This window comes from Durio zibethinus, chromosome 21, assembly GCF_047325235.1.
Source record: "Durio zibethinus cultivar Kanyao isolate XHJ-2024 chromosome 21, ASM4732523v1, whole genome shotgun sequence".
In the NCBI taxonomy this organism is placed as follows: domain Eukaryota; kingdom Viridiplantae; phylum Streptophyta; class Magnoliopsida; order Malvales; family Malvaceae; genus Durio; species Durio zibethinus.
In genome coordinates this window covers 18,855,745-18,877,126 of record NC_143182.1, presented here as the reverse complement: position 1 = coordinate 18,877,126, position 21,382 = coordinate 18,855,745, and the positions used below count along the sequence as shown (strand labels likewise).

The 21,382-nt window shown below is 30.8% G+C and overlaps 2 protein-coding genes across 2 annotated transcripts; both read left to right on the top strand.

The window, feature by feature from the left end:
- The first annotated feature begins 4,469 nt into the window (after nucleotides 1-4,469).
- On the top strand, nucleotides 4,470-12,011 carry LINC1 (little nuclei1). The gene is made up of 8 exons (XM_022903487.2): nucleotides 4,470-4,990; nucleotides 6,472-6,681; nucleotides 6,999-7,252; nucleotides 7,457-7,727; nucleotides 7,804-7,887; nucleotides 8,093-10,185; nucleotides 10,689-10,803; nucleotides 11,417-12,011. The coding sequence occupies exons 1-8, from the start codon at nucleotides 4,778-4,780 to the stop codon at nucleotides 11,684-11,686; spliced, it is 3,510 nt and encodes a 1,169-aa protein (XP_022759222.2). The 5' UTR covers nucleotides 4,470-4,777; the 3' UTR covers nucleotides 11,687-12,011.
- A 4,984-nt stretch (nucleotides 12,012-16,995) lies between these two features.
- LOC111305727 (putative L-type lectin-domain containing receptor kinase S.5) lies at nucleotides 16,996-19,895 on the top strand. Its single transcript, XM_022903485.2, has 2 exons — nucleotides 16,996-18,350; nucleotides 18,885-19,895. The coding sequence occupies exons 1-2, from the start codon at nucleotides 17,117-17,119 to the stop codon at nucleotides 19,715-19,717; spliced, it is 2,067 nt and encodes a 688-aa protein (XP_022759220.2). The 5' UTR covers nucleotides 16,996-17,116; the 3' UTR covers nucleotides 19,718-19,895.
- Nucleotides 19,896-21,382: the final 1,487 nt, after the last annotated feature.

Sequence of the window (21,382 nt, the reverse complement as noted above, 5' to 3'; positions counted from 1 at the left end):
TAACCTTTGTAATTTTTAAAAATTTCACCTTTGGATAATTAGTATTTATTCCAAAAAAATTATTAGTTTTTTTTTATATTTATATTTTTTCTTAAAATTTAATCATGAAAAAATACTTTAAAAATAAATAAAATAAATAAATAAATAAGGAGCTCCTAAGGTTAACTAAGGGTTCCTAAAACAATAAATTTTTGTTTACTAATCAAAAAAACGTTCGGGAGTTCAGTTACATATGAAAAAGGTTATAGCACCTCATATGCCCATCCAAATGATAGTACCATTTTATTTTAAATTATCCTAAGGTCTTGATGCTAATGGTCTTAAATTTAATATTGAAAATAATTCTTAAGATTTTTTCATCATTCTAACAAAATTCTTAAAAATATTTTCTCACCTCAAGAGCATGCAAGAATTTCATTTATTTTATTGAAGAGGCTCTGTAAAAAAAAAAAGTTTAATCATTTTTTTATTTTAGGTTTTTTTGTTATTTCTTATTTTTTGTTGAAAATATATCTAATTATTCCACCATTTGGACTAAATTAGAAATGTTTTCTCATCTAGAAATATCTTAGATAATCAATCATTTGCGATTACTAAGAGTTTCATCATCGAAATTTATTTTTATAATTTATTTTTATTTCTAAATTTTTCACCATTTGAGCCAATTTAAAAATTCTTTTTATAAGTTTTATTTCCAAATTTCCTATTATTTGGGTCTATTTAGAAATTATATTTTTTTATCTTTGAAAAAAAATAATATGACAATTATTTTTTGAAGTTTTATTTAAATTCTTCCACAATTTGGGACAAATTTAAAGAAATTTGTCACCTAGAGATTTCTTAAAAAATTTACTATTTGAAATTTCTAAGAATCTCATCATCGGATAATTGTCAAATATTTTTAACCAAAATTTTTTATTTGGAAAAGAATGCAATTACTTTTATTGAAATTTCATTTAAATTTTATTGAAATTTCATCTAAATTATCCACCATTTAGGACAAATTTAAATAAATTCTTCACCTAGAGATTTTATAGAAATTTACCATTTGAAATTTTTAATAATCCCATCCTTAGATAATTAGTATTTAATTCCAAAATTTTTATTAACATTTTTTATTTTTCATTTTTTAATTGAAAATAAATATTAATTGTTATTATTGAAACTTTATTTAAATTATTTCACAATTTGGTACAAATTTAGATAAAATTTCTCACTTAGGAATTTTATAAAATTTAACCTTTGTAATTTCTAAAAATTTCACCTTTGGATAATTAGTATTTATTCCAAAAATTAATCGTATGTTCAAAAATTTCACCTTGGGATAATGAATTGTTCAAAATATAGATTGTATGTTGGCTTGTTGAAATTAATTGTTTGATATGATTTCCTTTATTCAATTAAGGTAAAGTAGACAATTGGCATGTTGTCGATCTGTTATTTTTTTTACATTCAATTGAGTGAAACCAAATAAGAAAAGTGTTTATATTATAGCTGCCATAACATATAGATAAGATGGCTAAATTATTTTCCATAGTAAATCTTAACCATAAGATATAGATTTATTAGATTTTTTTATTCCTTTGTGTCATATTATTCCATGTCGACCATTTCATTTCCTTTTCATTTGTGACATCAAATTAGAGATATGTCTTTTAGTAAAAGATCTTAAAAAAAAAAAATTATTAATAATCTAAGTTATCTTTTTCTTTTCACAAGCAATGTTAGAGATAGAGTAAAGTTAAGGGTTAAGGGCTTAAAAACATGGTAATGCATTGTATGCCATTGTTGTTTGTTGTCTGCCAATCTTTCACACATGTTTTTCCGTGATACAATGAAACAGATATCATTTGATACTTATATAATTCTTATCACGTCCTAAAAAAGAGATGTGGCTTTTGAAAACCTTTATTGATTCTCTTGTAATAGTATATATTAGATACAGTTAGCTTAAAATGAAATTATTGAAAGTTTAAGATTGATGTTGAGTATAAACTTTGTTCAAAATTATTTGAATTGTTAATCCTGTACTTATTTCTATCTCTTAACTTTTTATCAAAGAGTTAAGATTACTGTTATTTTGCTTATGCTTATTTCTATGTCTTACTTTTTATCAAAGAGTTGAGAATATTGTTATTTTGTTTTATTTTGTTGTTGTATTTTAATCGATTCTCTTACATTTTGATTTGTTAAAATAATTTGAAAAAAGAAAATAAACACCTGAAACAACATGGGATTTTACCTTGTATAACTACTTTTTTTTAATAATATGATTATGTGGTATGATTTAAATAAAAAAATATATGTTAATATGGTGTAATTCCTTTATACAATCATTTCTTTTGATTATGAATATAATAAAAAATAACTCGCAATCAACGTCGCTAACACCATTACTTAAAAAAAAGCATCAAACAACAATTGAAAATTTTAAAACATGATTTAACACATGTTCACCAAATTGTCTTACACATAGACCAACACAAAATTTTTTCTCTTTAGAGGTGATAATGGTTTGATTCAATTTTGATTTGATTAATGTATAGTATTATAAAATTTAAATTTTAAAATTGAATTTTTAAAAATTTAATTTGATCTAAATTGAATTTTTTGGTCTAGTTGATCGAATTTTAAAAATTATTATTATTATTTTAATATAAATTTTAATCAAATTTTAAAAATTATTTTTACTTGTTTGTTATTATTTTAATATAATTTTTAATATATTTAAATAAATTTAGAAATAAAATAATTATTTTATTTTATAAAAATTTAAAAAATATATAAAATTAATAAAAATAAATTTCAGTATTGTCAATTATTCATTTTTAATTAAAAATTGAATCAAACTAAATAAAAAAAGTAATATATAAACTTAAAAAGAATTAAATAAAAAAATTTAAATAAATTCCAAAAACTATAATTTTAAATCTATTTTTAATTTTTCGATTTTTTTTATCTTCCGTACTCCTGTTAGCATATCTTATATTTTTATTATTATTATTTTTAGGTGCATTGTGTTATCCTCTCTTTCACAAAAGAAAACATCTAAATTTGTATAAAGTGGCATACAAATTCCTTTTCGCCACTTTAGCCATCATTCAGGTAAAGTACAATACTCAACTTTGTGGGCCCTCCGACACTCAATTCCATGTGCCTGCTCTTCGTCTAGATGCTTACCGTGTCATTGACCTATTTACCCTCTCTCACTACCCATTGGACAAACCCAACATTCGTTCTTTTTTTACCTTTTATAGGTCCATAATATCATATATTTTCAAGGAAGTGTTTATATATCCAAATTAAATTAAAAATAATTTAAAATATTATTTTTATAATTTTTTAATGGATCATTCTTTTTTTTTTTTTTTATGAATAACATCTTAATTAATATTAATAAACAATTGCTAACATTTTTTATTTAGTAATTGTCTAAATAGTATTTTTTAAATTATTAATTATTTAAAATAATATTTTTTTTACTTGATGCATTAATAATTATTAATAATTTATTTTATTTAATAGAAACATATTATGTACTACAAATAGCATCTTAAAGAGTATTTAACAAGATTTGTGTAGTAATATTTAGATATAGGTTGCTCATTTCTTTGGAAAATATGTACCATATTTTAAAAGGAGAAATAACAATGAGTTTGAAAATATGATGATTAGTATAACTATAATTCAAATAAGAGATATAAAATTTTTATTTTTGAAATGTAAATTATATACATAAATTTTCATTATTTTTATTTCTCCTATTTGAATTTCCAACCTTTCAAAATGAGATGTAACAATTTGGAATCCAAAAATATTTCTTCTATCCCACTTTTTAGTCCATTTCTTTTTTTTCAAAAATTATTTATTTTTTAAACACTTAATATTTTTTATGTTTCATAACTAAATAAAAGTCAATTAGAGAAAATATATTGTGTGAGTTAATTTTTGTTGGTAAATTTATTGCTACTTAATTTTATAAGATTATAAAAAGTGTCTATAATAGTGGCATTAAGTCATTAAGACATGATTCAAAAATTTCAAATTTCAAAACCCCTTTCTCTTCTAATATTTAAAACAAAAAGGAAGAGTCTATTATGATGGCCGTGAATCCACGTGGGAACAAAACAGATGCTTATCTTCAAGATTGCAAACGACAACGTGGCATTTCCATAGCAAGTATATTTTATATTCCATTATTCCCAAAAAAAAAAGGGAAACATAATTCCTAAAACACCCTTCATCACCACCTTATTTACCCCCTACCCATCTCTAAACCGTTACTTTCTACCATAGGCAATTCCGTCCTCACAAAAGGACACCTTTGGACACGCACGTTGAGAGCATATTCAATTTCCCCAAAATACCCTAAGATGAAGCATAATCTATAGGGTAAAATAGGCATTTCCTTATAGAACAAAGGGGGCGGGCCCATCAATTAAAAAAGAAAGAACGTGAGGGATCCGCGCAAAACAAAGGTGGGCTGAAAGTAGAGGGAGAGAGAGAGAAAAGTACTCTGTCTCGAGACATTCTCGGATTTCAAACTCCACCCTTCGCCGGAATTTAGGATTCCATTTCAAGTCCGGCGTTAGGTTTTCTATTTTCCTTTTTTTCAAATTCTCGCACATAGAGAAACAAACAAGAAACAGAGGAAAAGATTAGGGTTTCTCTTTTTCCATAAAATTTGGGAATTGTGAAATTAGGATTTTTTTTTTTCGTTCCGGTTATGTGGTTGAATTTCAAGATAATTTGAGGTACCAATTGGGGAATTCGCAAAATGTTTACGCCGCAGAGGAAGGTTTGGTCGGGTTGGTCGTTGACGCCCGGGAAGAAAGTGGACGGGTCGGGTTCGGATCCGAACTTCAACGGGGTTGTTGTAGGGAAAGGGAAAGGAGCGGCTTTTCCTGAGCCTGTGACTCCTATTGGGAACGGCGTCGGGTCAGAGGACCAGGAAGGGGCGCCCGACAAAGTTTTAAGACTCGAAAATGAGGTTATTTGTTATATATATATATATATGTATGTATGTATGTATGTATCTCCTAATTTGTCATTTTGGGTACTTTAAATTTGTTTATGTTATAATTTTTTTTGATAGGTTTAGGTGAGAAATTGATATGATTAAAAAGTTCCATCAAATTACTTGTTTAAAGTTGAAATGCGTGAGTTAGGTTATTTGGGTTCAGTAAGCACTTTATTTGGGTTCAGGAAGCTTAACTATGGGTTTCTTGTTTAATCTTCATTTCGATGGGTTTAGCTGAGAAACTAAAATTTATATTCACGGCATGAGGAAATTTATTTGTTGTGGCCACAAATTTTGTTACTGTTTCAAATCTAAAGCACGATTTACTGAATTGAATATGTCATTTTCCTAATTTTCCTAATTAGTTTTAAAGTTTTGTTTAGGTAAACACCATATGGAATCATCATTTTGTTATTTGTGATTATGTTTGGTTATACAATTAATAATTGTAATAAATCACTGAATTTGATAATTCAGGATAGATTGGTTGCTTAGTCTCTTAGGTTAGGCTAGATGTGTTGGCCCTGCATTCAAGCACACCCTAAAAGGAAAATCACTGAAATTTGTAGTGCTAGTCTAATGTAACTGTTAAAGAGTAGAGTGTTGATGTTATATAGTTGTCCTTTTCGTATTAGAATTTGTTTTCACCTTTTCCTATATGGACTAAGGGATCTGAATAAGTCACTTAAGTTTGTCTCTGCGGTTCCCTCTTTATAAGTAAGTGGCATTCCTCAGCTTTTAGTACTGTATCTACCTCCACAATCTTGCTGTAGGTCAGAAGTGTTCAATTGCTTTTATCTGTTGTGAAAAATGTCCACATGTGCAAATGTAGCATGTCGGAAATAACTGGTTCTGAAGCCCACACATTCTTGTTAACATCTTAATTTTTGTTACTTGCGATGCTTGGAAGATATTTGCAGACTGGTGATTGTCCAATAACATGAAGAATAAAATGTAGTAATAATTAGGAGAAAGAAATTTAGTAAACATGAGCCACAAAATTGCAAATCTTATGACCAATCAAAAGATGAATGTGCTTATTCAATCTAAAGTACACACCAAGATAACTTTATTTCACATTTACAAGTGCCAATAGCATCTTTCTAATTTCTTTTTGTCATTTGTTTCTAAGTGAAAATTGGGTCCATAATATTGTCACCATTTTGTCAAAAGTGTCATGTTGACAAGTTTGGACTGCCAAAGGCTATAATGGGAAAATTGAATGTTTTAACATTGCTTATTACACCATGCGTATATATAGAATAGCTTGCTACTGTATCCTTCATTTGTATCAACTAGAAAAGTTTGAAGTTTTATGTCGTTTTAGCTTTATAATTTGATAATTATTGTGTTGATGTATTCGGAAGTTATCTGATCAATTTGATGGGTTTATCTTATTTCATAGTTCTATGTTGCACTATCTCATTTGAATGATCCATATCTTGTCCCAGCTTTTTGAATACCAATACAATATGGGGCTTCTCTTGATTGAGAAAAAGGAGTGGACATCTAAGTACGAAGAACTCAATCAAGCATTGATAGAAGCAAAGGATGATCTCAAACGGGAACAAGCAGCACATTTAATCGCAATAACTGATGTTGAGAAGCGTGAAGAGAATTTGAGGAAGGCCCTTGGGGTTGAGAAGCAGTGTGTGCTTGATGTGAGGGTCTAATATCCTGTTTTAATCTTTCCCCTACAACATTGAAAGATTGCAATTGCATTGTTTTGGTTTTATCCATGTAAATTTAGGCTTTTGCTTTGTATTTTTCTCATTATATCACAAAGTGGAGGCAAGATATTTCTTGACTTATTTTCATGGGATATTAGCTAATCTCTTTGTATGATTCAGTATAAAGTAGAAGATAATTATCCAATTCTATACCTTTGGGACTTAAAGGCTTGCATACTAACTGATTTCTTCATGTACATTATATGGGTAATATTTTCTAATGTTTAGATAATGGGTTTTTGCTACAGCTTGAGAAAGCTTTACGAGACATGCGTTCAGAAAATGCAGAAATCAAATTTACTGCTGATTCAAAGCTTTCTGAAGCAAATGCTTTGATTGCTAGTGTTGAAGAGAAATCTTTGGAGGTGGAAACGAAATTGCGAGCAGCTGATGCAAAGCTTGCTGAGGTGAGTAGAAAGAAGTCAGAGATTGAAAGGAAGTCACAAGAGGTAGAATCCCGTGAAAATGCACTTCGGAGAGAACGTCTTTCCTTAATTTCAGAGTATGCACCAGCCTACCTTTCTTTCTTATTTTTCTCCTAGTGGTGCCTTTTTCTCTTTGGTGGGGGCCTTGGTGTGAATATTGTGTTCATACTATCCTCAGTGAATATATACTTTTTCAGAATTCTTTTTTTTTTTTTTAATCCAAGAGTTTTTGCTTCAACTTATGTTCAAAGTTTATTATTATGTTTTTTCCATTCTATCAGGCAAGAAGCACATGAGACTACATTGTCCAAACAGAGGGAAGACTTGTGTGAATGGGAAAAAAAATTGCAAGATGCAGAAGAGAGGTTGGCCAAAGGCCAAAGATATGTCAACCAAAGAGAGGAGAGAGCAAATGAGAATGATAGACTTTTTAAGCAAAAGGAGAAGGGCCTTGAAGAGTCACAAAAGAAAATTGATGCAGCCAACCAAACTTTGAAGGAGAAAGAAGATGATATAAACAGCAGGCTAACAAATCTAACTTTGAAAGAAAAGGTAATATATTTTTCATGTTGAGCAATTGTGTATATGAATTAATATTATTTTATTTATCGTTATCTTTTGGATGCAGGAATGGGATGTCGTGAAAGATAAGTTAGAGATGAAAGAGAAAGAGTTACTCATTATTGAAGAAAAGTTAAATGCTAGAGAGAAGGTAAGGTTTTGCAAGATTTTCTTTTGTTTTGCATAAAATTTGTGTTGTAGCTTTATTTTTGTAATTTATGTTCATAAATTTTTTTCTCCATTTTTTTCTTTTACTTACATATTTCTCAAGAGTTATATGTAGTTCTCATTGAGGGCTGGGTATTATTTAGGATCATGTGTTTGATTTTTTTTTTCTCTTTTGCATTTATTGGCAGGCTGAGATTCAAAAGCTCCTGGATGAACATAATGCCATTCTGGATGAGAAGAAGCGTGAATTTGAGTTGGAAATTGATGGAAAGAGAAAATCCGTAGACACAGATCTGAAAAGCAAGGTGATTGAAGTGGAGAAGAAAGAAGCTGAAGTCAAACACATGGAAGAGAAGGTTTCTAAACGAGAGCAGGCATTAGATAAGAAATTGGATAAATTCAAAGAGAAAGAAAAGGAATTTGAATTAAAAGTGAAAATCCATAAGGAAAGGGAGAAGACCATCAGATCTGAGGAAAAGAATTTAGAGAATGAGAAGAAGCAGATGGTTGCAGACAAGGAAGAACTTTTGAGCCTTAAGGCTGAAGTTGAGAAGATAAGGGTTGCAAATGAAGAACAACTATTAAAGATGCAAGAGGAGAAAGATAGGCTGAAGGTAACTGAAGAAGAGAGGTCTGAGTATCTTCACTTGCAATCGGAATTAAAGGAAGAAATAGAGAAATGCAGGCTTCAAGAAGAACTGCTTTTGAAGGAAGCTGAGGATTTGAAACGGCAAAAGGAGAATTTTGAAAAAGAGTGGGAAGAGCTAGATGAGAAAAGAATAGAAATTGAGAAAGAGTTGCTGAATATAAGTCAACAGAAGGAGAAATTTGAAAAGCAAAACCTTGCTGAAGAGGAAAGGTTAAAGAACGAGAAGCAAGTCTCTGAAGACTATATAAAAAGGGAGCTGGAAGCTCTTGAAGTTGCCAAAGAAACATTTGCTGCCACCATGGATCATGAGCGGTCAGTGATAGCTGAGAAAGCTGAAAGTGAGAGAATCCAAATGCATCATGACCTTGAGCTGCTTAGAGGAAAACTTGAGAGTGATATGCAGAATAGATTAGAGGAGATGGAGAAGGAATTAGGAGAGAGAAAAAAGTCATTTGAGGAAGAAAAAGAGAGAGAACTAGACAATATTAACTATTTAAGAGAGGTTGCTAGGAGAGAAATGGAAGAGTTAAAACAGGACAGACTTAAGATAGAAAAAGAAAGGCAAGAAGTTAATGCTAGTAAGATGCATCTTGAAGGACAACAAATTGAAATACGAAAAGACATTGATGATCTTGTGGATCTTAGCAAGAAGTTGAAGGACCAACGAGAACAATTTATCAAAGAGAGAAACCGCTTTATTTCATTTGTTGAGAAACATAAGGGTTGCAAGAATTGTGGTGAAATTACGTCTGAGTTTATGCTCTCTGATCTACAATCTCTACAGGAAATAGAGAATGAGGAAGTCTTTCCTCTTCCTACTTTGGCGGATGATTATATCAGTGGAAATGTTTATGGAAATTTGGCTGCATCTAAGAGACAGAAGGATGAGATGTCTGCACCTGTAGGTTTAGGATCTCCAACTTCTGGTGGAACCATGTCATGGCTTCGTAAATGCACCTCAAAAATATTCAAATTCTCTCCAGCTAAAGAGATTGAGCCTCATGCTTTAACAAAATTGAATATGGAGTCCCCACTCTCTGGTCAACAAATTAATTTGGAAGGCACGTCAAAAATTGAACATGAGCCAGAACTCTCTTTTGCTGCTGCAACCGAATCTTTGGAGATTCATGGGGTCCACTCAGACACCAGCCGAAGAGATGGGGATGTTGGTTACGACCTGTCAGTTGATAATCAGAGCAACATGGATAGTAAGGAACTGGAACTGCTGGTAGATTCTCGGAATTCTGATTTGAATCATGGAAAGCAGGTTCGCAAGAAAGGCGGTTTTAGAGCTAAAAGAACACGCACTGTGAAGGCAGTTGTCAAAGATGCTGAAGCTATTCTTGGGAAAGCTTTAGAATCAAATGAGCTTGAGCATCCAAATGGGAATATTAATTCTGGTCATGCTAATGCTGAAAGCAGGGGTGAATCTGGTCTTGTTGATGGAGGAACATCTAGTAATATACGGAAGCGGAACCGTGCTCAAACATCTCAAATAGCAGACAGTGAGCAAGGTAGTGAAGGACATTCTGATAGTATCATGGGAGGCCAGCAAAGAAAGAGGCGTCAAAAATTTGTTCTGGCTATGCCTACTCCTGGCGAGAAAAGATATAATCTCCGACGGCCCAAAATGTAAGTTACTATTCAGATGGTAGATTTTATCATCTCTTGCATCATGTCTGCATCCACAGTCGTTGAGGTTATGTAGTTTGATGGTTGCTCTGTAATAGTGCTGAAGCAACTGCCTCTTGTTCAAAATTTTGGATGAGTCACAATGTGTCTTTGCTTATTGGCTTTTTGTTTTTGTAAGCTTATCATAATTCAATTAATCATTTATATCCTTGTGGGTTCACTTAATAAGGGAGGGGCTAGCAAGAAGCAAGAGATAAAAAATGTTTTTTTGTGGCATTTGTAAAATAACTTCATGGCAGATTCCTTAAATAGTTAAATCATTTTAAATATGTTCTGTTTGCAAGAAATTGGATTAGATTGCAATTTAATTGACTGTGTGAAACACATGGACAATGTTATTTTGTCGGAAAACAAATTTCCAGTATACAAAACTTCGGTGGATGCTTAAAAATACCTTGTCAATCTTTTTGAAGTAACTAACGTGGGAATTCTGCTTAATGCAGTGGGGTCACAGTTGCTAAAGATGCAGGGGATCAAGTTAACAACTCCAAAGCTCCCATGCCTGTGAGTGAAAATGGAGATGCAAGTGAGAATTGTGGCACAGACTTTCTGCAGCAGGTAAGGATCTTGGAAATTTGATTATTATTATTATTATTTTTTGTACTCTGTGTCATATGCATAATTGATGATCTCTGCTACAAACCAACATCTACAAGAAATAGAGTAAACCAATTTTGCTATTTAAATTGTCAGTTGTGACTTGATAGAATGTTTTGACGCATTATGTTAATGCTCTACATAATTGAGTAAATTATCTATGCATGGTAGTGGTGTAGTTGGTTTTGTCTATTTTCTGAAAAGTTCATGACATGATATTGTCATCATGTATATAAAATGAGCTACAAGGCTATTGTTCACAAGCTGCCCCAACTTTGCTTGACATGTATAAGAGAAGACAAGGTAGGAATTTCATCAATTGTCTTCTGTAAAACAAAAAATGGACAGGGCTGAGAGAGTAGGGAGGCTAACGATGAGGGAGGAGGCTGGGGAAAATGAAAAATGAAAAAAATGCACTAGTATTTTAACTAAAATGAAGGCAATGAATGAAATATTGCAATTTGAATTTCTATATTAACTCCAGACAGTTAACCTCTATGGCTTGATGATTTATACAACTTGTCTTTATCAGTTCATCATGTTAAATAATCCTTTTCAATATATTTTATGGCAGTGTGAAACAGCTTTGGACACGAAGGGCGGTGATGCTGGTACAACGAAAAAATTAGATGTGAATACGGGATTAAGTGAGGAGGTGAATGGCACAACTGAAGTGGTTGGCGAGTACAGTGATGGAAATGACTACAAGGGTGACTTGAACAGTGAAGGGCTTAAAGATGAGGTTGAGGTTGAGGGTGAGGGTGAGGATGATGAAGAGGATGATCTTGAGCATCCTGGTGAAGTCTCGATGGGAAAGAAGCTTTGGAATTTTTTCACCACTTAATGGTCCGAATCTTATTCCTAGTTTGGCAAATATCAGTGAGATCTTTGATTGTATCAGCTTTTTTTAGGTTTGTTGGTTGGAACACCTTGATCTAGTATTGTGTATTAACAATTTAAATGTAGTTATAACCAGAAAATATTAATTCTGGAGGGAGATTGGGTTTTCTTCACTTTTTTGTTTTTTTAGGGTTCAGGATCTTGTGCTTTTTGTATTCTTTTGTAGTACTGTCCTGGATGATTTGATGTAGCAATGACCAGTGCATATTCAATGCTGGACTGGCTTCTTCAACCATATTGTTTGTATGTTATAGTACATGTATTTTTCATCTTTGCTGAATAACTATTTGACCTCCGTGAACCCAATTAGTCTCTTGAGCTGTAAAGTTGTTAAGAGATTCATTGTTAGATTGTGGAAGCCGGGATTAAATTTATTAATTTGTGTTTCATACCGTGTTTGATGTATAATGATACAAATTATTAAAATATAACACAATATAAATTAAAACATGTATTTAAATTTTAAATACAAATATAATATATTTAATATATGAGTTATGCATGATAGGATATGATTAATACGAATAATAAATTTATTTAAATACGATAAAAAAATTACGAATAATATAAATATATATAAATGAATATAATTAAAATAGATATATATGAATAGATATGATTAATATGAATATATATATAAAAATATGATTAAAATAATAAATAATTATAGATTATTTATCATTTATAACTTAATAAATTTGACATATTAATAATATAAAAAAACTTACATATTAAAAACTAAGAAAAAAGTAATACTCATTTAATATATATATTTAAATTTAAATTTATATTATATAACTATATTAATTTTTAATATCAAATTCAAAATAATAAATTACTCAAAATTAAAGAATAAAATAATAATATATAGGACTAATATTAATATTTATATTATATTTATATTATTAATATAAAAAAATAATTTTATAATAATTATCAAATGAGTATCATAATTATATATTTAAAATAATTTTTATATGATATTAAATAATTAATTATCATAATTAAAAAATTAAAAATTAAAATAAATTTTATATGTTTATATTAAATTAAAATAAATATAAAAATATGTTAATATGTACTTATATAATAATATTAAATTAAATATATTATTCATGTTTAGATAATTCAATATATATATGATAAAAATTATATCGTATCAAAATTCGTATCTATATAAATAAATATAAAACATATTTTTTTTAAAAAAAGATATATATATATATATATATATAAAATTTTCATATTATTTTTATATAATATTATTGTAATGTGTCTGAAATTATTAAATCTATCTTGCAAGCCGGAAAATTTATTTTGATCGTACATCTATTCTGGATATCGTGTCTTTTTCATGTTGTATTATATTATTCGGTTCAAGCAATAAGCACCTTTTTAAATGGTTCTGAGAACTTTGCACAGCTTTACTTAGCACTATGCCACGTGCATTTGGTGCCGTCTAAGAAACACTCCTCGGCCCACGGTTGGGATAGGATGAGATGACCAAAGGGAACGGGAATTTTTTTCCCACGGCGCATTCCCTGTTGGACATGAGCAGCAGCCCACTCAGCAGCTATATTGGCTTCTCTTCTAACCAAATCTTTTTGCTTCATAGATATGATCGCTCCAAACAATTCCTTACAATTCACCTCAAAAACATATGGTTAGACAGAGTAGCAGCTGATGGAACATCCTTTAAGAGGGTAAATTTCATAAAACATGTGGCAGTATGACCATGGAAGTACTAGTAACTCTTATCAAAAATAGATTTCAGTGTGATTGAATAATAAAAAAATAATACTTAAATTTAATTTCGATGAATCATTTAATTTCAATATCAATGCTTTTATCGATTTTTTTAAACTTATTGAAAAATCTCAACGGCATTTAGATATACATGTACGTCTTTTTCACATATTTGAAGTTTTTTAATGGTACTAGAGATTTATTTAAGTGACAAAATAGTTAATTTAAAACAAACACCAATTTTTAAAATTTTATAATGTATATTATTGGTGTTAAACTTCAACTTAAGAGTGTTCCTGTAAGTGTAGAAAGAAAGAATGGTTAGAGATAAAAATAAAAGGCATTCTATGCGTCTGTGCATGAGAAAAAAAAAGAAAAAAGAATGAGATGAATCTAGCTTCATACTGAGTTTTTATATTTATAATCTTTACGAGTCTTCATATTTATAATTTTTATATTTATAAATAAATTGAGAGGATAAAAAAGAGACAATTAAGACATGATTGAATTGAAATGTCATTGATCATATTAGATCGATTTGACATATTAAATTTGTATAAATGATCAAAATAGCTTGATTATTTATTGAAGACTTTAAGAGAGAAAAATATCACTATAACTTTTTTATCATTATATACCCTAACACATTTATAAAGAAAAATATATTTTTTTAAATTTTATTTTATTGATTATTGATTATATCATAATTAATATTTATTATAAATATTTTTATTTAAACAATTAAAACATGGGCGAGTTTAGAGAGTAATTTTTAAAAGCAAAATGATCAAATCGGGCTAAACAAGTTTGAAACTTGTTAGTATCTTATTTAGACTAGATCCAATTTATAAACAGGTGTAACATGCATTAAGAAATTAAAATACTTCCAATCAACGTAAGGTTTTCAATCTATTTTCATGGTGTTTGCTCAAATTTTTAATAAAGCTGGTTAACAACTAAATGAACATACAAAGAAAAGCTCAAGCACAGTTGAAATAAAAATGCAAGTGAAAATTCTTCAAAACCGTAGCTAAAATTAAATTTGAAAATCTGAAAAACAGAATTGAATCAACTTGAAATTGGAAGCTCAAATTGAATTAAATACTTAAAAGAAATGCAAGTAAATTGAATTTACAACTAAAAAATCTAATTGAAAGCTTAAAGGAAGTATATTGAAAAATGCCAACCAAACAGCCAAAACTTCATGGAGAAGCGGCAAAGCTGTTTGGCATCTAAGAAACTCAAAGAAAACCGTTTACCACTGCTCCTAATCTACTCTACACTTTCAATTGGCAGCTGAATGGGGTATTTATAGAAAGCTTTGAGGTGTCAAAAACCAATGGCCTCCCTCCTTTTGTCCAAGTCAGCAGCCAACTCAGCAAAAGTTTGTCGGAGAGGTTCCAAATGTGTAACTAATTACCAAAGTTAAGTGTAAAATTTGCCGAAGTTCACGAAAGCCAAAAGATTCATTTTTTTGTAAGGAATTGGAGTTTGTTGAAAAGCAAAACACTTCAAATTTTGCCTATTTAAAAAAAAAAAAAGAAAGAAGGAAACAATATCGAGCATGAACTATATATGTTATTTATTTAAGGTTTCTTATTTCAAAGAAAGAAATGTGGATGTTTGTAAAATTTATTTTGTTTCTATTTTTCTAACCCACAACAAACTGACACTAGTAACAGTTCAAACTACTCTCTTTGTCTTAGTTAAATTGTTATAGTTGATTTTTAATCAAAATTTCCAAATTTTGACTTTCATCATCTTAATCATTTAAATTTGAAAAGTGTTTCATTCAGCATATTCAAAAATATATATATATTTTTTTTATCAATGATAGATATACAATAATATGATGTTAAAATTTAAAAATGTTGACCAACAAAAATTATAACTTGACAATTGCACTAAAATGAAAAATAAAAGGTATCTAATTAGCCGGAAGAATGACCCAACATTGTGTCTTCTCAAACAAAGGCTTCTTCTATACGAAAACAATTGCAAGGAGGCCCATTCTTGGGCTCACGTGTTGGCAGGTAACAGGCTGCTATGCTATACTTGTAACATAGTTGTAAAAATTATAATTATTTTAAAATTAAAATTCATTTTTTTCTTTCATAATAAAAAATAACTATCTCATCTTATAAATTCTATTTCATAAATCCCATTTCTTTCGTCTCGAGCTGTTATATTCTTGAGTTTAAAGTGTAGGACTATGAACCTCTATCTTATTTTATATGTCCCTTATTAATTCTTTTGTCAAATGAAGTAAATTTTGACCATCATTTTTACTAAAATCATAAAATTTAAAAATTTTAAAAAATTAATAAAATTTGAAAATATATTTGTAAAAATTTTAATTTAATATAATATTTTAAAAATAATAATCAAAATTAAGTTCATTTAACAAAAAAAATTAATAACAAGTATAAAAAACGGAGCAAAGGGAGGAATACTTATATGTGTACCTTTACTAAAAATAAAACGTGTACTTTGTTATAACATTTCATTTGTCTCTATAAGGTCTGACCACACTGAATTTAAATGTCAAAACCTTTAAAAACATTTAGTAAAATTTTTTGGAACAACAAAAAGCATATGTATTATTGTCTGGAAAAAAAAGTACGTATTGTAAAATAATTCAGATAACATATTCAAAATTAATTATTGAAAGGATTTTTGTACTTTAATAAACAAAAATGTTAGTAATGTTGTTTATTCTCATAGCTTTGCTTTTCTTAAAGCCAACGCCAATAGCGTTAAAATTTTGATTAATTATCTGCAAAGACTAAAGAGATGTCTAATTAAAAATAATAAAAAAAATGCATAGACAGTAATTTTTTTGTCATGACATCAATCTAGTGTGGGATGCTTGCGTGATGGAGAAAAGGTCCAAAGAGTCATTTTCCTAGAAAAAAAAATAGCAAATCCTTCTTTCTATCTTTTTTCACAAGTTATTAGAATACTAAAGCATAATAGTATTAGTATGATGCCATGTATCCATACAAAAAACTATTAAAATTTTATTAATGTGATCAAAATATTTAAACATGTTCTATTATTTGAAACGGACGAGTTTTAATCGATTTTATCGATTGAAATCAATTAAATTTGATTAGTTGAATTTAAATAATTTTACGGTAAATAAATTTGTTAAATAGTTTATTTTTATATTAATTTATTAATTTTAAAAATATATTGGATATAGGGCAATTCTTTTACTTTCATTGGTGGAATGTCCATGTGAGTCAAGCTTTGAATATGTCAATCAAATGGGAAAGGAACTTAAAAGGAAAAAGTAAAAAAAAAATCCCAAGGTAACAAGAATAAAGCAAGGAAATACTAAGTTTTTCTAAAAAAGCAAAGCATTGAAATTATGAAGGAAAATTAAATGATTCCCAATGACAATATTTTATTGGAAAGTTGCAAACGATAAGACCAAAACCCTGTCAAAATCATCTCTCTCTTGGATGGAGCATTAATATATGAAAAAAAAAAAAAAAAAATAATGGGAGAGGGATTCAAAGAAACATAGTCGAAAGATTTATGGTTGATTTTTGCAGCATCTTCCTTCTTACTTCTACATTGCATTGCGTTTGGCAGTTCATCTTCGGTAGCTGTAGTTTAGAAAATGAAGGGTCAATTGTCATGGCTTTTTGGGGTCATGATTTTAATGGCTGCTATGGCAGAAACCCAGATGCTGAAAATATCAAACTACCAGTTTGGGCCATTTGACAGTTCCTACTACAACAGATTGGCAGTTCTAAAGCCAGCTACAATCAGCAACGATGCCCTTCAAGTCACCCCTGATTCCATTGGTAATTTCAGTCTCAGCGACAGGTCTGGCAGAATCTTCCTCAATCAAACTTTCAAGCTCTGGGATGGAGATCCCAAGGAAACAGCAGTTTCCAGGGTGGCTTCATTTAATACTTCTTTTCTTATCAATGTTTTTCGAGTTAATGACTCTGTTCCTGGAGAAGGTCTTACTTTCCTGATCGCCCCTGATCTCATCCTTCCTCCTGGTAGTTCTGGCCAATATCTAGGATTGACAAACTCATCCACCGATGGCCTTTCTTCCAACAATTTTGTAGCCATCGAACTCGACACCTATAAACAGGATTTTGATCCAGATGACAACCATATTGGTCTAAACATCAACAGTGTTCATTCTAACAAGACTGTGTCTTTGTACGAATTTGACATCCAAATTGCTCCAAATGGTACCAAGTTTTACGTCGTGTGGATCGAATATGATGGTAAAAACAAGTCAATAAAAGTTTACATGGCAGAGCAGGAGCAGTTGTCTTCGCCAACACCTTCCAAACCCTCCACTCCTGTCCTCAGTGCTGATCTTGATCTCAGCAGCTTTGTCAAACAGAACTCTTATTTGGGTTTTTCGGCATCAACAGGGAGCCATGTTCAGCTCAACTGTGTGCTCAGATGGAACTTGACTATGGAAGTGCTTCCTGGTGGGAACAAAGTAAAAAATTGGTTCAAGATTGGATTGGCAATTGGAGTTCCAGCAGTGGCACTTTTCCTGCTTGGAATTGGAGGGTTGACTTATTATTGGTACAAGAAATGGAGGGCCAGATCTGACCCTAACATATTAGGAGCACTCAAGAGTCTTCCGGGGACTCCCAGGGAGTTCCGGTTTAAAGATCTGAAAAAGGCTACCAATAATTTTGATGACAAGCATAAGCTGGGTCAGGGTGGATTTGGGGTGGTCTATAAAGGGCTGCTGCAGAAGGAGAATCTGGAAATTGCAGTGAAGAAGTTTTCCAGGGACATTAAGGGTAAAGATGATTTCTTGGCTGAGCTTACTATCATCAACCGCTTGCGCCACAAGCATCTTGTCCGCTTGCTAGGTACCCTATACTCTCAGTTACTATCATTAAGATTTAGACATTGACATTTATTCTCATAATTAATTTTGGTCTTGAAAGCTTCCTCCTTCTGTTTCTTGAAAGTACAAGACATCTAATTTTGCAGTGTATCTGTCATACTGAAAAATGAGATGAAGGGAAGATGGGTTTTTTAATAAAATGAAAAATCGATCAGATCTGAATTAGATTTTGGAGTTTATTAGATTTTTTATTTACAATAAAAATTATTATTCTTCATGACTTGATACATAAAGCATACCTTTTTGGGTTACTCAGGGTATGTTTTGGGTTAGAACTCAAAAACAACTCTTGTTTCTAAACATTAGAAACATCAGTCTGTTTGAAATTTCTTTGAATTGGTCTTGCCCAATGAAACATCACATGACAACGTGCAAGAGTTACAGTTTTAAGAATCCAAAGACATTAGTTTATTCATAGCAGTTATCTTCAATCAGTATATAAAGTTTGTTATAGCTGCTTCATCACATGTTTTCTTGCAATTTTTAAATTCACCAGGATGGTGTCACAAGAATGGTCTGCTGCTTTTAGTGTACGATTACATGCCAAATGGGAGCTTAGATACTCATATATTTTGTGGGCCGGAGAATACAACACTTAATTGGAATTTAAGGTACAAAATTATATCAGGAGTAGCATCAGCTCTACACTATCTTCACAATGAATATGACCAAAAAGTGGTGCACCGCGACCTTAAGGCTAGCAACATCATGCTGGACTCCGACTTCAATGCCCGGTTAGGCGATTTCGGATTGGCTCGGGCCTTGGAAAATGAGAAAACTTCTTATGCAGAGCTGGAGGGAGTGCCTGGCACCATGGGATATATTGCCCCAGAATGTTTTCACACTGCCAAGGCTACCAGGGAGTCTGATGTTTATGGCTTTGGGGCAGTGTTGCTAGAAGTGGTTTGTGGGCAACGTCCATGGACTAAAATAGGTGAATTCCTGCTGTTGGTAGATTGGGTTTGGTGGCTACATAGAGAAGGGAGGATACTTGAGGCAGTGGATGAGAGGTTAGGTAATGACTATGTTGTTGAAGAAGCTGAGAGATTGTTGTTACTTGGTCTAGCATGTTCACATCCTATTGCTAGTGAACGGCCTAAAACTCAGGCAATCTTCCAGATTTTATCAGGGTCCATGGCTGTGCCGCATGTTCCACCGTTCAAGCCAGCTTTTGTTTGGTCTTCTATGCCTGGACCTGGCAGTTTCAGCATCACCTCCTGCAGCGTGACTAAAACTGCTGATATCACTCCTATCTCATCAGGATGGACTCCACAATACATTAGCAGAGATGTTCAAGGTGAATTCAGTGACAGCAACTCTCTCATGTGACAAATAATGATGGCTTTGATTCAACATGTTTTTGTTAAAAAGAGAATCCACTTCTTCTTTTTCTTTTTTTCCTTTTTTTTTTTTACTATTTTTTCTTTAGCTTTTCTTGTACTAGGGAAGTGGGAAAGTCCATGCTTACTAGCTTCACAATAATCTGATTCAATGTTCCTTGTGTTTTTTTTTTGGTTTGATTTATGATTGGGGAGGGACTGCAAACGTACATTCTGGATTATATATATTGTTCTGTTTCCCTATTTTTTAAAAATAAAGTTGTATATTTGAAAAAAATTATTTAATAATCAAGTGGGGAAGTCTGAAGAGAAGGGATTTGAATTTTGAACTTTAATCCTATTAAGGATTGTCACAACCTACAACCACCAAGTCGAAGCATTATTTGTTGCAAGAAAATTTTACCCAAAGATGCAATTGGAATCAAAAAGGGAAAAATTCTAATTGTGTGATTGAATTGAAATCAAAAGGAGACAACCATGTAACCATAATGGAATTAAGGGAGAATGGATTGAAACAACAATTATAAAAGTGGAAAGTTTTCTAAGACATCATCAATTCCCAACCAGTTGTGCTACTAGTGGTTAAAAATGTTCTTTAATTGCAACATAGAGAGATCTAATTTTCATATATATTTTTTTTCAGGCAATTTAAAAGTGTTCAAGAAGAACAAGCTTTCATAATTATTTTTATTATTTTCACCAGAATTCTTAATTCATTTTTATTTAATATTATAGACTTCTTATTCTAAATGCAAGATTTTGGTCAAATGTCAAAGGATGACCCCAGGCTGTGTTCCCACTTTCTACTCTCCTAGAGGTTCAAAAACTTAAGGAATCCCTTTTGGCATCTTTGCTTTGTTGGCCAGATTCTCTTTCCGCTTCATTGTTGAGCACTACCACAGCTCATATTATTGTCTGGTTTGGCACAAATTTTCAAAGGTTAGATTCCCATTTTCTTCTTCCTTATGCAAGTAAAACGTCATTTATTTCTTATTGCCATTTGATGAAATTCATAACTTCCAAATATATGCCCACAAGCCATTAATGGCTTGTCTAAACTATGATGTAGTGAATGCATTTTAAAAAGTACTCTTAGAAGATCTAAACTGATGATTTGCAACTTACCCTTCTTAAGATATCGACAATACTTGAGCTTCTTTTGAGGGAAAAAAAGGGAAAATGTTGAAATAATTAGGTTTTCATACGATGGAGACATTGCATGTTTGTCATTAGGATATGAAAATGGTAAATTGATGGGATGCTGATATGATATAGCACAAGGTGGAAAAAACTTACAATTTATCCTTTTTTATGTTCTAATGTTTTGAGTATTACTGTATTTTAATTGGATCAATTAATTATGCTATAAAGTTACCTTTGAACTTGATTGTTAAGCAAGTTGTTATTATTCCTTGGGCAGTTGGACTGACATTTCAAACCCAAAAAAAAAAAAAAAAAAAAAAGGTAGTGATATTTGAATTCAACAAATAGTGCCATTTTTTTTTTTTTAATACTCAAGGCTACTAAGATTTGAACTCTGATTACTAGAACAAAGAGTTCAACACGCTACTATAGACCAAATGGCCGTTGGCAAACAGTGTAATGTTTTACTATTTGGTCTTAATGAACTACAGAAAAATTTCATAAGAGTTGA

What these genes read in the sequence shown, in the direction of transcription:
- LINC1 (XM_022903487.2), top strand. Translation starts at nt 4,778, where the DNA reads ATGTTTACGCCGCAGAGGAAGGTTTGGTCGGGTTGGTCGTTGACGCCC. An exon ending in AGAAGCAGTGTGTGCTTGAT is followed by an intron (nt 6,682 to 6,998) that starts GTGAGGGTCTAA and finishes TTTTTGCTACAG; the next exon opens with CTTGAGAAAGCTTTACGAGA. An exon ending in CGTCTTTCCTTAATTTCAGA is followed by an intron (nt 7,253 to 7,456) that starts GTATGCACCAGC and finishes CCATTCTATCAG; the next exon opens with GCAAGAAGCACATGAGACTA.
- LOC111305727 (XM_022903485.2), top strand. Translation starts at nt 17,117, where the DNA reads ATGAAGGGTCAATTGTCATGGCTTTTTGGGGTCATGATTTTAATGGCT. An exon ending in GCATCTTGTCCGCTTGCTAG is followed by an intron (nt 18,351 to 18,884) that starts GTACCCTATACT and finishes TAAATTCACCAG; the next exon opens with GATGGTGTCACAAGAATGGT.